Below are 15,139 nucleotides of genomic sequence, written 5' to 3'. Positions count from 1 at the left end.
GAGACCGAGACAAGTGCGAGCCAAGGTCGTAGGGAAATTCTGTAGACCTCGGAATGTTGCCATTGCCTGAAACCGCAGCTATGATCAGGAGGCCTTGGCTAGGGTCGAGCCCAGGGTAGCTCCTATGAAGTCTAACCTCTGATTGGGAACCAGAGTGGATTTCTCCATATTGATCATCAGGCCTAGACATGTGAATAGGTCCCTGATGATGCCCACATGCTGGGTGACTTGTGTCTCGAAGGCTCCTCGGATGAACCGATCTTCCAGGGAGGGAAATATGCATATCCGACGTCGGCGGAGATATGCGGCGACTACGGCCATACCCTTTGTAAATACCCTTGGGGCCGTAGAAAGGCCAAAAGGCAGGACCGTAAACTGGAAGTGCTGACGGTCAGCTACGAAGCGAAGGTACCTCCTGTGCGGAGGAGAGATGGCGATGTGAAAGTACGCGTCCTTCATAGCGAGGGCGGCATACCAGTCTCCAGGATCCAAGGACGGGATAATGGTCCCCAGGGATACCATGCGGAACTTCAACTTTATCATAAACTTGTTGAGTCCTCGCAGGCCTAGCATAGGTCTGAGACCTCCCTTTGACTGGGGGATTAGGAAATAACGGGAGTAAAACCCCTTGCCCTTTTCGTCCTTTGGTACCTCCTCTATCGCTCCTACGGCGAGGAGTGTCCGCACCTCTTGCAAGAGGAATTGCTCGTGAGAGAGGTCCCTGAAGAGGGACGAGGTTGGTCCTGACTGGCGTCTATGCCCACCTCATCCGCGGCACCTGCCCAAGTCTTGTCTGTGTCTAGGCACAAAGTGTGGGCGGTAAGGCTGGGGACGGAAAGGCCTGCGTTGAGTTACTGGCGTATGCATGCCTAGAGAATGCATTATGACCCTATTGACCTTCAGGCTTTGCAGTCTAGGGTCAGTCTTTTCCGAAAAAAGACCTTTGCCATCAAATGGCAAGCCCTGAATGTATACTGCAGCTCCGGTGGGAGGTTGGAAACCTGCAGCCGTGAGATGCGTCTCATGGCAACGCCTGAGGCCAGAGTCCTGGCTGCTGAATCGGCTGCATCTACTGAGCAGGGCTTGTTGATTTGCCAGCCGGAGCTGTAGGGCCCCTGCCGAATACACTTTTCGGCTAAGTAGGTCCATTGCCTAGCCTCTTTCGACTTTGGGGCTGGCGCCTGTTGGCCATGGCACTCCCTCTCATTCACGGATTGAACGACTAGGGAGCAGGGAGGAGGATGGACATACAATACTCGTACTCCCTAGAGGGTACCATGTATTTACGCTTGACTCCCCTGGCTGCAGGAGGGATAGAGGCCAGGGATTGCCATATAGTGTCGGCATTGGCTTGGATGGTCCGGATAAATGGTCGGGTCGCTCTGGTGGGGGCATCTGCCGACAAAATGCTCACCACCGGGTCCTCTACCTCTGGGACCTCCTCCACCTGGAGGTTCCTGTAGAGTGCTACCCTCCTGAGTAGATCCTGATGAGCTTTCAGGTCAATTGGAGGAGGGCCCGAGGAGGTTATTCCTGCCACCGCCTCATCCGGAGAAGAGGAAGAGGAGATGCCGGGGACGTTTTAGCGGGTCCTGTGTGGCCTCTTGCTCTTGGGCCACCACCTGCTCCAGTAGGACCGGGGAGACCGGTGGGTGGACTAGTGCTTCCTCTGTACCAGCCGGGGGGGGGGGTGGCTAGCTGTAGCCTCTGGCACTCGGTGCTCTGATGGGGCAGAGCGAGACAGAACTACTGGAGCACCTTGAGCCTGGTGGTACGCCCAAGGTGTCCAGAAGGACCACTGATGTGGGCCTTGGTCCTGGGTCTGGGCCCCCTGAAAGACTCCGGTGGGCACATCTGAATCACGGTCTGAAGCATAATAGCTGTCTGCGTGGGACAACACTGAAATGTGTCTGGATGGCCATGGGGAAGTGGAGAAGCCCTGGGCAGAGTTTCTATCTCTGGCAGATCTTGCTCTACTTGGCACCGGAGTGGAAGACATACTGGTACCGGGGATGAGATTGGGACCGGCGACCGGAGTGGTGCCGGGAGGTCGACCGAGATCTCGAGGCTTGACATTGGGAGCGGCTACAGGAGTCACGGTGCCTGGAGCGGTGCCGGGAGCCAGAACGGTGCCGAGAGTAGCGGGATGGCTAACGGGATGCTGACTGGTGCCGCAAGTGGACCGGTACCGAGGAGGAGAACGGTGCCGGGATTGTGAGCGGCGTCAGGAGCACCGACCGGACCTGGGACATCTGCGGGACCGTGATCATGAACGATGCCGCTCTGTTGTGCCGACAGAGGATGGTCTTATCAAGGCAGGCTTGCCGATAGACTGTATTACCCGGTCTGGTGGTGCCGGGGGTTGAGGCAGCGTCGGCTCTGTCATGGCAATCAGGTCCCTCGCTGTTGAGAGTGTCTCCGGCATGGAGGGAACAGTAAGCTCAACCACGGCACGTGCCGGGGAGCCATCAGGCACCAGACTTGACGGCACCGTCGATTCCAGTCCCATGAGGGCCGACATCGTCGATGCCGCGGCAGGTGTCGGTGCCGAGCTATCCGACTTAGACGAGCTCTCTGGCCACGGTGCAGGTGGCATGGAAGCAGCAGGAGTCTTAGGCTTTCTCGACCTCAGGGAGAGGGAGCGGTGCCGAGTCAACTTTGGTGCCAGCGACGGCCGGTGCCGAGAGGCCTTGGCGGTACTGGCACGGTCCAGTGTCGAGGAGGTGCTGCTGCCCGCTGATTGACCAGCGCTCGGTGCCGAAGGCGGAGGGGTAAGAGCCGCCTCCATGAGGAGCTGCTTTAGCCAAAAGTCTCGCTCCTTTGTTGTTCTTGGCTTAAAAGCCATGCAGATGTGACGCTTATCTGTCAGGTGAGATTCCCCGAGGCACTTAAGGAAGGAGTCATGTGATCTCCTGTCAGCATCGGCTTATGACAGGCCGAGCACGGTTTGAAACCCGGTGAACCGGGCATGGGCCCCGGCACCAGGTGCGGGGAAGGGGCTAATCCCCGAACCCCTTTTAAATCCCCTAACTATGAACAATAAAAATTAACTATAACTATATACTTTTGCTATATACACAACAAAATAACTAGAGAACTACGAGTAGCTAGGGAGGTGGAAGTCAGCGAAACCGCACTCCACAGTTCCAACGACCGACACGGGGTAAGAAGGAACTGAGGGGTGGCTGGGTCGGCAGGGCTATATATCCGGTGCCATAGTGGCGCCAGTCCAGGGGGTGCCCAGCTGACCCACCGAGTGTTGCTAGGGTAAAAATCTTCCGACGAACGTGCATGCGGCGCGCGCACACCTAACTGGAATGGATATGAGTAATCACTCGAAGAAGAACTCTAATTCTGGTCTGCATTCTCCAGTCCCATTAAATAAGACTAAATTAATAAGCGTAGCCCCTATATTGCCCTGCACTTTGCATTTGCACCACTACAGAGTTGAGTGTAAATCACTTTCAAATCAGAATGGAAGCATATTACACTTGCTTTGTACTGTTGTAAGTGATGACACAAGGTGCAGAGCAATCAGGACTCTGGCCTTAAAAACCCTTTTAAAAAATTTCAGTGTGGTTCAGGAGGGTGTTATCCAAGATCTGAAGCTTTTTACATTTTATCACACGCACACCGCATATGCAATTTCTAATTCTCTTCCTAGGTTCATCCCTTGTCCAGCTTTTTTGTCTAGAGGGCCTCTTTTAGATCAAACAAGTGCAAAGGCAATTTCTCCTACATTCCCTAGATCAGCTAGGAGAGTGGGCAGCAGTGAAATTGCCTATTTAGGAAAACACTTTTGGGACCTCAGACTCCTGTACAAAGTTCAGTTTGAGCTAAACAACTAAGGGCCTGACCTCGCAAGGCATTGACCCTCAGATTATTTTTCTAGGTAGGCAGGAGGAAACAACTCTTTTTGCCTGAGTTAAAGCTTTTAGCTTGGTTTTTCTTTTGAATTTTGGACATTGACAATGTCATTGACGTACTTCTCACCTGCCAAGACCCAAGTGTGGGACAAAATGTATGACTTAAAACATAAATGAGGAATACAAACACTTTCTCTGCTCTGTGGACTAACATCTCCCTGTCCCATGCACTTTTTTCTGCAGTGGTGTTGATTGTCTGAACGTGCTTGCACTATACATTTTAAAAATGCATAAAGTACAAATGCTTATAGGATCAGCAAAATATACTGACCAGTGATCCTGTGCTAGTTACGAGGGAAATGTTCCATCCATGAGTTATCTCACAAATGTTGTCCCAAAGCTATGTTGCTATATCCTCAGTAATGCTGATACGGTTTATAAACTGAATACACAAAATCATCTATGTTAATTTCACTTTTAGTAAACACCGGGGTGAGGGGCAAAAGTTTTCCTGATGTGAAACATAAACTCTCACTTCTTCAATATTTTCAAACTTTTCACAGAGAATATTGCTTAAACCTGAGTTTTTAAGTAAAAAAAAAAAAAAAAAAAAGTGGATCTTTTCATAAGCTTTTGAACCTCATTGCAATAATTTCCCATGTAGGTGATTGGGCATTCCAAGTACCAAGAGTCCCAAAGAATTGCAATCTTTCTGAGTATGCAGGACGAAATTGAGACAGAAGAAATCATTAAGGACATATTTCAGAGAGGGAAGGAGTGTTTCATTCCACAGTACAAGCCCCGGAGCAGTCACATGGATATGGTCAAGTTAACATCCGCTGAAGAAATTTCTTCACTTCCTTTGACATCTTGGAACATTCATCAGCCTTGTGATAATGATGTAAGGGAAGAAGCTTTGTCTGGGGGTAAGTGTTTCCTTATTTCTGATGCTGAATCTCAGGTGATGCCTACACTAGAGAGCTTACTCCAGCCCTCACAACTGACTGTAGCTCTTCCACTGACGTAGCACTGTCCACACTGGCGCTTCAATTGGCATAAATTATGTTGCTCAAGGGGATAGCTAATTCAATCACTGAGTGACACAACTTAAGATGATTTAAGTTGTAGTGTAGCCCCATAATCAGACTCAATGAGCAGGAGTTGCCTGGGATCAATAAGAAGCTATTAGAAGGGAAGGACAGTGTGTTAGAATGCGCTCTGGTTCCTGATATCCTAATTTCTGGAAGTTGTAAGCTGGAATGTAGGAGTTTTTATAGAATCCTGGATTCTAAATGATGTTGTGTGTGGATGTATCCTAGTGTCTTCGCAGAGCATGTAGAACAGCTTTTAGGATTGAGGTCTTAGACTGCAAAATAAAAGCACTTTCTTCTAGAGCTGGGGGAATATTTCAATTTATTTTCTGTCGTTATTCGTTCACATTTTCATTTGTTTATTCATTTCAGCCTCAGGCTCTTGGCACTTTATTTTGTCAGTTTTATAAGTCCATATAAAAATTCCAGTCTGTAGAAAACTAATTTTACTGCCATTTGACCTCCAAATCAAACCCCACCACATCCAGCTCTTCAATAGAACCCTCTCCAACTGCCCACAAATTATAAACAAATTTGCTTTGCCTTTGTTCACATTCCTTCTTTGTTTGCTTTCAGCAAATATTTCAGTGAACATCTTCACTGGCAGAAATATTTAAGAATATTAATGGAAAGCAAATACTGAATTCATGTGTGAAACCTGATTCTGGGGGGTATGTCTACGGTGGTGAGTTTCTGCGTAACAAGTTATACCACTTTTATTAAAGTGCTGGAATTAAACCACTGTTGCGTGTCCACACTGCTCCTTTTGACAGTGGAGCGCATCCACATTAGCAGCTCTTGCAATGGCAAAGAGAGCAGTGCATTGTGGTAGCTATCTCACTGTGCAACTGGCTGCAGGGTACTTTGGGAAGGGTTTGCAATGCCTCATGGGGCAGGCACAGCGTCACATGATGCAGGTTTCCCAGTCACATTGTTCCATGGGCATGCTACTACATTGCCAGCTGCTTTTCAAGAGCATTCAGAAACTGAGCTTTGAAAGGGGAGGGGCACATGCCTTCAGGGCAGCTGTCCGAATTCGAAACAATGAGCACAGTGGCCACTTGCAGGATTATGGGACACTTCTGGAGGCTGATTGATTGCTTTCTGCGCTGTAATGTGTTTACACTGCCAGTACAGTGCTGGAGCCTCTGCACTGTAAGGCTTCCGACTCTTGTTGAGAAGGTTTTTTTTTTGCAACGCTGCAGCTGAGGAGTTTCTGTGCACTAAGTAGCTTGGCAGTGTGTACATCTCAGGAGTTACACTGCAGAAAGCTGCTTTACTGTGCAGAAACTTGCCAGTGTAGACAAGGCCTGAGAGTTGTTCACCTATACAGAGACTTACCAGATTGCACACATTGTGTGCAGTCACCAACCGCTCCTGTAAGCTGGATACTGCAGCAATTCAAACCAATTCAGTTTAACTGGATTTTTAAATGTTTCTTATTAGCGTGTTCTTTTCCCAGAAGCATTAGGTTTTTTTTCATGGGAATTCTCTTTGGTCATTTAGTGTTATCAGCATTAGCATCAGTACTAAGTCTCCATCTATCAGAATTTTCACTTTATTTTGTTTCAGTTGATTGACTTGTTAATTTCTTCTCTTTTGTCCATCTTTCTCACTTTAGAATTCTCTATAGTCACATGTTAGATGGCAGGTGATTTCAATTGCCTCCTATGGTCATTCTTTCTTTCCCCTGTATCCAGCATTTTTTGTTGTTACTTCCTTTCCTATTGTCTGTCTTACATGAAATTCTGTAAATCATTAATCAGCAGGTTTGAGGTCTTTGGAAGGTGGCTCTTAAAACATCTTAACATTTTATTTAGTTAAGCTTAGTTCAGCCATAAGAGACAACTTACTACATGTGATGAACTATAGTTATTTGCATTTAACAAGCCTAAGTTAGAGATCAGAATGAGAAAACAGGAAAATCTTAGGGTGAAACTCACCTACAGTTGGGGGCAGGTGACTGGCAAGGAGGGGTAATGTTGGGACCACTGTAGCTCTTGTGCACTGTGGAAGAAGCCTGGCACAGACGTCTGCAATAGGGCAGCCCGGGGAGGCATGTTTACATCGATCCTGTACCTCTCATTTCAAGTAGTGCCAGAGGGGCTGGAATAGCAGCTACAGCTGGTCAGAGTTTTTCAAATTTCAATGTTTTGATTAAAGTTTGAATTAAAAAAAGAATGAGGAAAAAATGTCCCCCATTTTTCGGTTCTCTGTAATAATGACCGGTGTGTGCGCACGCGCATGGCAGCACATGTTTTGGTCCTGGGTTGAGGGGGTAGAGTTTTCCTCTTCAGTCTTCCTGTATGGAACCTTATTATTATCTATTTGTGATATCTTTAGATGAGTTCAGGGTTATCCTGTTCAGAGACTGGACATGCAAACCTCCTTCCTCTTCCCCTGAATAGCTTTTGGAAGGTTAGAAAGTGCATTTAAGCTCTTTGAGGCTATTGCATGATGAGACATGAAGTAGACAGACTATTCCTACCAGAAAAACATACAGAACCTGTGCAAAATGTTGTTGCCATGTTTATTAAACTTTGGTACATTTGCAGGAATGCCAAACTGCTTTGTTACCACCCTTATCATCCATTGTAATTATGAATGTCTGAATCCTTTGTCTCCATGATGTTATCAAATATTGAAGTGATGAATGGTGTTTACATTGTTATGAGTAGATAACATAGTGTTTTAATAGTAAAGTTCCCATTGTTTGCGTATATTGCTATTAATTTCCATGAAATATCTTGCAGGTACATAAATAAGTTGTGTCATCACTGACTATATTCATTTATACATGACAAAACAGAAAGTTCAGATCCAGACTATCTGTAAAACTTTGCTTCTCACAGGTCGGACTCTTAAGGAGGATAGCTCATCTATTCTATGAATGGTGTTGTTAAACCTTGGCTATGCATTCCAGGTTCTAACAGATAAGATACTCCCTTTAATTGTAGTTCTTTCTCTGTTAGATCAGGATTGTCCTTTTTCATCTTGGTAGTGCACAACATTACACAGAGAAATTGTCTTGATCCTCTTACATTATTGATGTAAAAATAGAAGTCTTTCATCCTCTCTACCACGTAAAAATGACACAGGTCATTTGTCGTTTAAAATGTTGCTTTCTGTTGGCGTTTCTAGATACTAAGCAATAAAACAAGCAGATGTGCAACAGTGGCAAAGTCCAAGTTCAGCCCCATTAGGAGTCTGCTTTTTGAGTCAGTCTTTAATTACATGATAACATACTATTTTTAACACAAAACTCCTGTCTAATTCAGTGCACTGGATGGACCTGCTCTGGGGATACATTAGGGTTGAGCAGAGCTGCTTACACCACTTAGCATGATCCCATTGAAAGGAAAATGGATACTTTCAATTTACAATTGCAGCAACCCATTGGCAAGTACTTTGAAACTGTTATTGAGGGAGCATTCGCCTCATTTCAAAGTTTGCCATTGGGAACTACCTTGTGGAAATATTTTTAGCTGGAAATACACTGTTTTTTAGCCACCTTTAAAGTCCTATTATTTATTTTTGTTGCACTCACTGCACTCAGGACTTTGGTAGTGATAGCTCAGAATTCTTAACAACTTAAAAATATATAGAGCCTTTAGTGTTGGGACATATGGCTTGGCAATATATTATTGAGAGGATCACATGAAACCTAGCTACAAAAGAAAGATGGCATTTAAAAAAAGATAAAAGGCTGAATTTTAAAAACAGTGCACCAGGAATAAGAACTTGGAAATATGAGGCATATAAAGGAGTTTAGAAATAGAAAACAATATAAGAAGAAAATAGTATAACTGAAAGCAAAGTAAATGTCTTGTATGTCACTTCAGACACACTAGTTGTTCAATAGCTATACATGAAAATATGATGGTAACTTATAGAACTGTGTTAAGCATTTTGAAATAAGACACATTGCATACAGTAGTCTGGGGGTTACTGAGACAGATTGAAAGAAAATATGTTCTGAATGTCAGATAAATGGATATGTTGGAAGCAATGATGTTAAATATTACTGCTTAGTGGGAAAACAGAATGCTCCAAACAAGATTTTAAAGTGATTGAGGGTGTTAATAGATTGTCTTCTCTTTGGGGAGACTTGATTAAAATTTACAGAACAATATATGTCAAGGGATTGATTATAATTTGAAATTTCTTTAGAATAGTCATAAAAAGAAAAGCTGAGACAATGGCATGAAACCAAATTGAAAATTGAGGCTTAGCTCTTAATGTAATTTATTTTTTAATGAAATGATTTAAAGTTTGGATTGAACTTCTGCTTGAAGACAATGAGCCATAGTATTGTGTTGCATAGGAAGAATCAGTTCAGTTCTAGTGGGTCGTTTGGTGAAGAGATGATTCACCCTCTCTTGTAACATAGGAATTGCCATTCTAGATAAGGTCAGTGTTGCGTCTTGTTCAGTATCCTATTTCTGGTAGTGTCTAATGTCAGATACTTCAGTGAAAGGTGTGAGAAACCCCTGAGTGTGTAGCTGTGTAATAATGTGTCCATATTTTCTCTTTCTCGTCATTATTATAAGAATCTAATCCTTTTTGGAATTGTGCCAAGCTTTTTGCTTTAATATTGCCTGGTGGCAATGAGTTCCACAGGTTAATTATGTGTAATGTAAAAATATATTTTCTTGTATCCATTTTAAATTTGCTACCTTTCAATTTAATCAACTGGCCTATTGTCCTTGTATTATGAGAGGGTAACTATGACCACCTGATCTACCTTCTATATAATATTAATTGTTCTCTTAAAGCTCTATCATATCACCTGATTTTTTTTTCCTCTCTAAACTAAACCATCTCAGTCTTTCCAGTCTCTTTTTCATAAGTCTTTTCTGGACCTCTGAGATTTCTTCCCACTGGTCGCTGAACCCCTTCTATTTCTGCTGTCTCCTTTTAAAGAGAGGGTGACCAGAATGGAATCCAGTATCTGAGGCGAAGGTATATGTAATATGATTTATGTGATGGCAGTATAATATTTTCAGTATTATTTCCTTTGTTTCTTTATACACCCTAATGTTTGCTTTTTGACTGCTTCTGCCCATTGAGAAGTCCATATGGATGCCTATACCTTTTTCCTGAGTTGTTACAAAATCTACCCTCCATATCCTTTAGGTCCATAAAATACATCACAGAGAACCATACATTTTTTCTTATAAAATATGTCTGCATTGTAACTGGGAGTGAGCCTCCCAGCCTGGGTAGACAGACTTGCACTAGCTTGGCTTGAGCTTTCTTAATAGGTAAGGCTGGAATAATACCTGTAGCCAAAACAGTACAGGTTCGAGACCCAGCCATGATAGCAGCCATGTCCTACTGGCCTTCTTTTATTTTCCATCCTTTGGCTGAGAGATGGGGGGGCTTCCACCAGCTCCTAATATGACATTCGACCGGCTGGCTCTTGGACTGAGGACATGAGTCATACAGAATTGCCTGCTCTTGATCTTGGCTTCTACAGTAGCTTCTAGCACAGGAGTGGGCAAACTTTTTGACCTGAGGACCACATCTGGGTATGGAAATTGTATGGCGGGCCCTGGATGCTCACAAAATTGGGGATTAGGGTGTGGGAGGGGGTAAGGACCCCGGCTGGGGACGCGGGCTCTGGGGTGGAGCTAGAAATGAGGAGTTCAGGGTGTGGGAGGAGGCTCTGGGCTGGAGCAGGAGGTTAGGGTGCAGGCTCTGGGGTGGGGCTGTTGATGAGGGGTTGGGGGTATAGGAGGGTGCTCTCTGGTTGGGACCGAGGGGTTTGGAGGGTGGGAGGAGGATCAGGGTAGGGGGCGGGAGTCGGAGTGCAGGAGGGGGTAGGGGTGCAGGTTCCAGGTGGCGCTTGCCTCAAGCAGCTCTTTGAAGCAGCGGCATGTCCCTCCTGCAGCTCCTATGTGGAGGTGCGGCCAGCCATTCTGCACACTGCCCTGTCTGCAGGTGCCGCCCCTTCATCTCCCATTGACCGCAGTTCTGACCAATCGGAGCTGTGGAGGCAGCAGTTGGGGCCCCCTGGCTGCCCTATGTATAGGAGCTGGAGGGGGGACATACTGCTGTTTCCAGGAGCCTTGCGGAACAGGGAAAGCCCCTGATCCCCCTCCCAGCTGGAACACCGGAGTAGGGAAAGCCCTAGACTTGGCTCCACAGCAGGAGCTCAAGGCCAGATTAAAACATCGAAGGGCCAGATGCATCCCCTGGGCCATAGTTTGCCCACCCCTGTTCTAGCAGCTGCCTGAGTCTGTTTAGTAACAATCAGCACCCGCTCCTGGATTTTTATGTGCACTTTTAGTTGTGCCCTTAGCTGTTCTTGGGACTTTAGTATCATATGTGTTTCTGAGCACATTTCCCTTACCACTGCTGCTCTCTCTTTCTTTGGAATGTAATAAATAAATGAACTGCGATAGTACAAAAGCAGGTGGATTTCACTGGCATCATTTTGTAATGTTTTAAACTTCTTTACTCTGAACTTCTTTTGTGTAGCCTGTAGAACATGAACAAAATATGGCTTAATTCTAACCGCACATCTAACCAACAACATGTTGCTGAAGTTCTAAAAGCCTTTGGAATATTAAAGCTGTTCGCTTTTGTAAAGTTCATTAACTCTTTTTAAAAGGTTGCTGTTCCTTTTAATCCCACTTTAAGTGTTGTATCACTGTTCTCCTTGCATAAAATGTCCTTGTTAATCTCTCTCACTCAGGAAAACAACTGAAAGGATTACTTCTTCTGTAATTAATTGAAGTGTAAAGGAAAGTGGAAATGGCATAGTAAAAGGTTGTAAATTCACTGCAAGTGGCTCTGAAGTGTTTTGTCTCGAAGAGGGCTAATTTTATTACAATGTGAACAATAACACTGTTATTTTCTTGGTACTGTCTCCTAGATACAGAAGTCTTTCAAAAGCAAATAACAAGTTGTTCTGGGTTATGGCCTGAGACCTACATCAGAGTTTTAAGAGAAAAATTTGGACATGCGAGTATTACTTCCTACCTCCATGAGACTAATTTAAAGAGCGATTATATCTTCATTGCTTTATTCTTACAGATGATTTTTGTTCATGACTTTTGGAGTAAATGTAGAGCTGGATTGGCAGCATTGGAGCCTGTATCCCTTTCTTTGTCCATAGAGTAGAGATGGTATGGGCAATAGGAGTGGCTATGTCTCCATGCTGCCCAAGAGTGTGCTTCAGCCTGGTCTTGGATGGACCATCTCTAGGGAGAGAAGATCTCCTCCCTCCTTGGCCCATTTAATCTTTGTCCTCATTGCTGAGACGACTAGCAGTGGACCAGTTTGTTATACAGTTAACTCCTAGCACCTCCTCATCATGTACACTGGAAAGTACCTTGGAGCCTGGAGAAGGAGAACTCCTTAGCGCCAGAATGCGGGATGATTCTCCTGCTGCTTCATAATGTGAGTAAGGATATAACTCAGCGGGAGCATCACATTCTGGTTCAACAATTCCAACTTGTGCTGACTAATTATTTTGAGTATTTGTGATGTGAGGACTAGACCCATCAAGCCAGCACTTTTGTGCTCTGAAGTGATGCAATGATTTCCCTTTACCAGCAGGTGTCAGGATTCTACAGATTTAGTAGCTTGAGCTAGTGTCATATTTGCTGTCTCCTATAATTAAAATCTTGTTTAGGATTGGAGTCATACAGAAGGGAGAGCAAATGTTCCAACCCAATGTCTTAAAAAAATGAGCAATCACAGAGTGGGTGCTGGGATTCCAGGTGTGGTCATTTTTATAAAGCCGATCGTCTGTACAAGGTTTGTGTGTAAGTAATCAGCCATTCTCAGTCATTGTGATGATAAAACGTGTCTGACACAGATGGCAGTGGTGCAGTTACCTGCTGACTACATGCACAATAAACCCTGCCAGATAAATATTCCTAACCTTTCTATCCTGTGGACTAACTCTTTATGGGAGTTATGTTTATGCATCAAAGAAGAAATTAATGGTTTACATCTTAATGGTTTATATTTCACAGGCAATTTAGTTGCTCCAGCAATGGAGTAGAAATATTGATAGTAACACTGCATAATCTTAAAAAAAAAAAAAAAAAAAAAATTCCCAAACTATTTGTCATATTTTGATTTAGTCATTTTTATTGATTGTATCGTTATTATCTGTACACTTTAAAGAGAAGCAGAATAATAAGGTTTGAAAATGTCATCTACATTGAGGGCTTGTCCCCACATACAGCACTGCAGAGGTGCAGCGGCAGTGCTTAATGAAGATGCTATCTATGCCGACAGGAGAGCTTCTCCCATAAGCGTAGGTACTCCACCTCCCCAACAGACAGTAGCTATTTCAACAGAAGACCTCCTATCTACATAGCACTGTCTATACCAGGAGTTCGGTCGGTATAACTGTATCGCTCGAGGTGTGGATTTTTCACACCTCTGAGTGTGACGTAGTAGTACAGAAAAAAAAGTTTGCAGTGTAGACCAAGCCTAAAATCCTCATATTTTTTTCTAATGTTTTACAAGTGTAAGATCCATTTGGGCATGAACACTTCAAATGTCAGTGCTGTTGCAAGTTTCTTTAAAGCAGAAGCTTTGTGACCTAGCATTTGCTGATCCAACAAAAGGTATCAACATGTTGCAAAGTTGCTTTTGCACAGGTTTGTCCTCCTCCTTTTGGCTCTAGCAGGTATTTTGCTGTCTTAACTTTGCATTTGGACCCAGGTGCAACCCCTTAGTGCCAGAAAGCTTTCACTATCTGTGTTTTCCCAGTCAAGTTATTCTAGCCTCTTTGCTCAGAATTACGGGAGCAAATAACTCACTTATCAAGGAAATAAATATTAAAGCAGATAACCAGAAGGTTTCTAAGCAATGATTTCTTTTATTTTGGACTCTCAGAACCAGAAAGTATTTTAAATGGCTTTAAGTGAGGAATGTAGCTTACGTGCTTTGCTTACATAATGTACTTTATGAAAATACTTCAAAGAACCATTCCAATTAAATGGCATTTCTCCTAGCAAATTCTGAAAAGGGAACGTACTAAACTTTTAAACCTGAGCTGACATATAGCTTAAACCACAAGTGAAAGGCAGCATGTGATGGTTTCAGTCTGATCCCTACTATAGTCTTATTCATATTGTGAAACCAGCAACAGTTTTGGCTCAAGTCTTAAAATGATGCCACCAGAGGCCCTGATTGTAAATGAAAGGATATTTATTGGTGAAGCTAGTAGGAATGTCTGTGCAGTATGGACACGTACTCCATATCTGGCTCCAGCCAGTGCTGTAAGCCTTTCCCATTCTTGGGCACAAAATTTACAAGAATGTATATTTTAAAAAAGGGAATACAAATAAACATTCTCATTCTGTTTTTATCTCAGCATATTGGAATAGAAGCTGAGCAAAGGGCATTTTTAGTGTATTTTTACAACTTTACTAATGAGAGAATTTCTGCCACTCATCTGTTTTACACCTGTATGACTGATGGGGATCATGTAGTTTCTCAGGGAGAGGTGTAAATATTTTATTAAGCCGTAGTTCAGCAGGAATTGTGAAGTGTGAATTGTGAAGACTAATGTTTCGTGCTGACACAAAACATTGACATGAATGAGTAGACGGATAAATGCTGAGTTGCTCAATACCTGTTTGTAGAGTACGCTGATGAATCTGTTTTCTGAAAAATATTTTACTGAAGTAATAACACAAAATATTTAACTTACTCTGAGTGATTGTATTGGATGGATATACTTTTGGGGGATCTTAATGTATAAAGGGACAATATTCCACTGGGATTTTTCTGAGTGAATGATATTGCATAGAGCAGTGTTTCTCAAACTGGGGCTGCTGCTTGTGTAGGGAAAGCCTGCCCGTGGTTCGCAGCTCCAGGCCAATGGGAGCCACTGGAAGCGGCAGCCAGTATGTCCCTCAGCCCGCGTCGCTTCCAGCAGCTCCCATTGGCCAGTGGAAGCTGCGATCGGCTGGACCTGTGGACGGGGCAGGTAAACAAACTGGCCTGGCCAATCAGGGGCTTTCCCTACACAAGTGGCATCCCAAGTTTGGGAAACACTGGCATAGAGAATATGTCAACATAGGTCACCAACACCTCTTGTGGACATGCACAAGGCACTGCCTGCAGTGTAACCAGTGTGATTCCACTGCTGGGGGCAGGGGCTCCAAGAGAGCACCTCTTTTGAGCTACAGAGTCCAGCTCTGTCAGAAC

General features: G+C 44.2%; 1 protein-coding gene across 2 annotated transcripts in view; it reads left to right on the top strand.

Moving 5' to 3' along the window:
• Positions 1–15,139, top strand: part of MTHFS (methenyltetrahydrofolate synthetase) — a 77,084-nt gene that overhangs the window by 49,570 nt on the left and 12,375 nt on the right. For both annotated transcript variants that reach the window (XM_030577829.1, XM_030577828.1), the window contains one exon: positions 4,531–4,792. In XM_030577829.1, coding sequence (XP_030433689.1) covers positions 4,585–4,792 — 208 coding nt within the window. In that variant the 5' untranslated portion in view covers positions 4,531–4,584. The remainder of the gene's footprint in view (positions 1–4,530; positions 4,793–15,139) is intronic.

This window comes from Gopherus evgoodei, chromosome 10, assembly GCF_007399415.2.
Source record: "Gopherus evgoodei ecotype Sinaloan lineage chromosome 10, rGopEvg1_v1.p, whole genome shotgun sequence".
Taxonomy (NCBI): Eukaryota; Metazoa; Chordata; order Testudines; family Testudinidae; genus Gopherus; species Gopherus evgoodei.
This window is presented reverse-complemented; position numbering and strand designations above follow the sequence as displayed.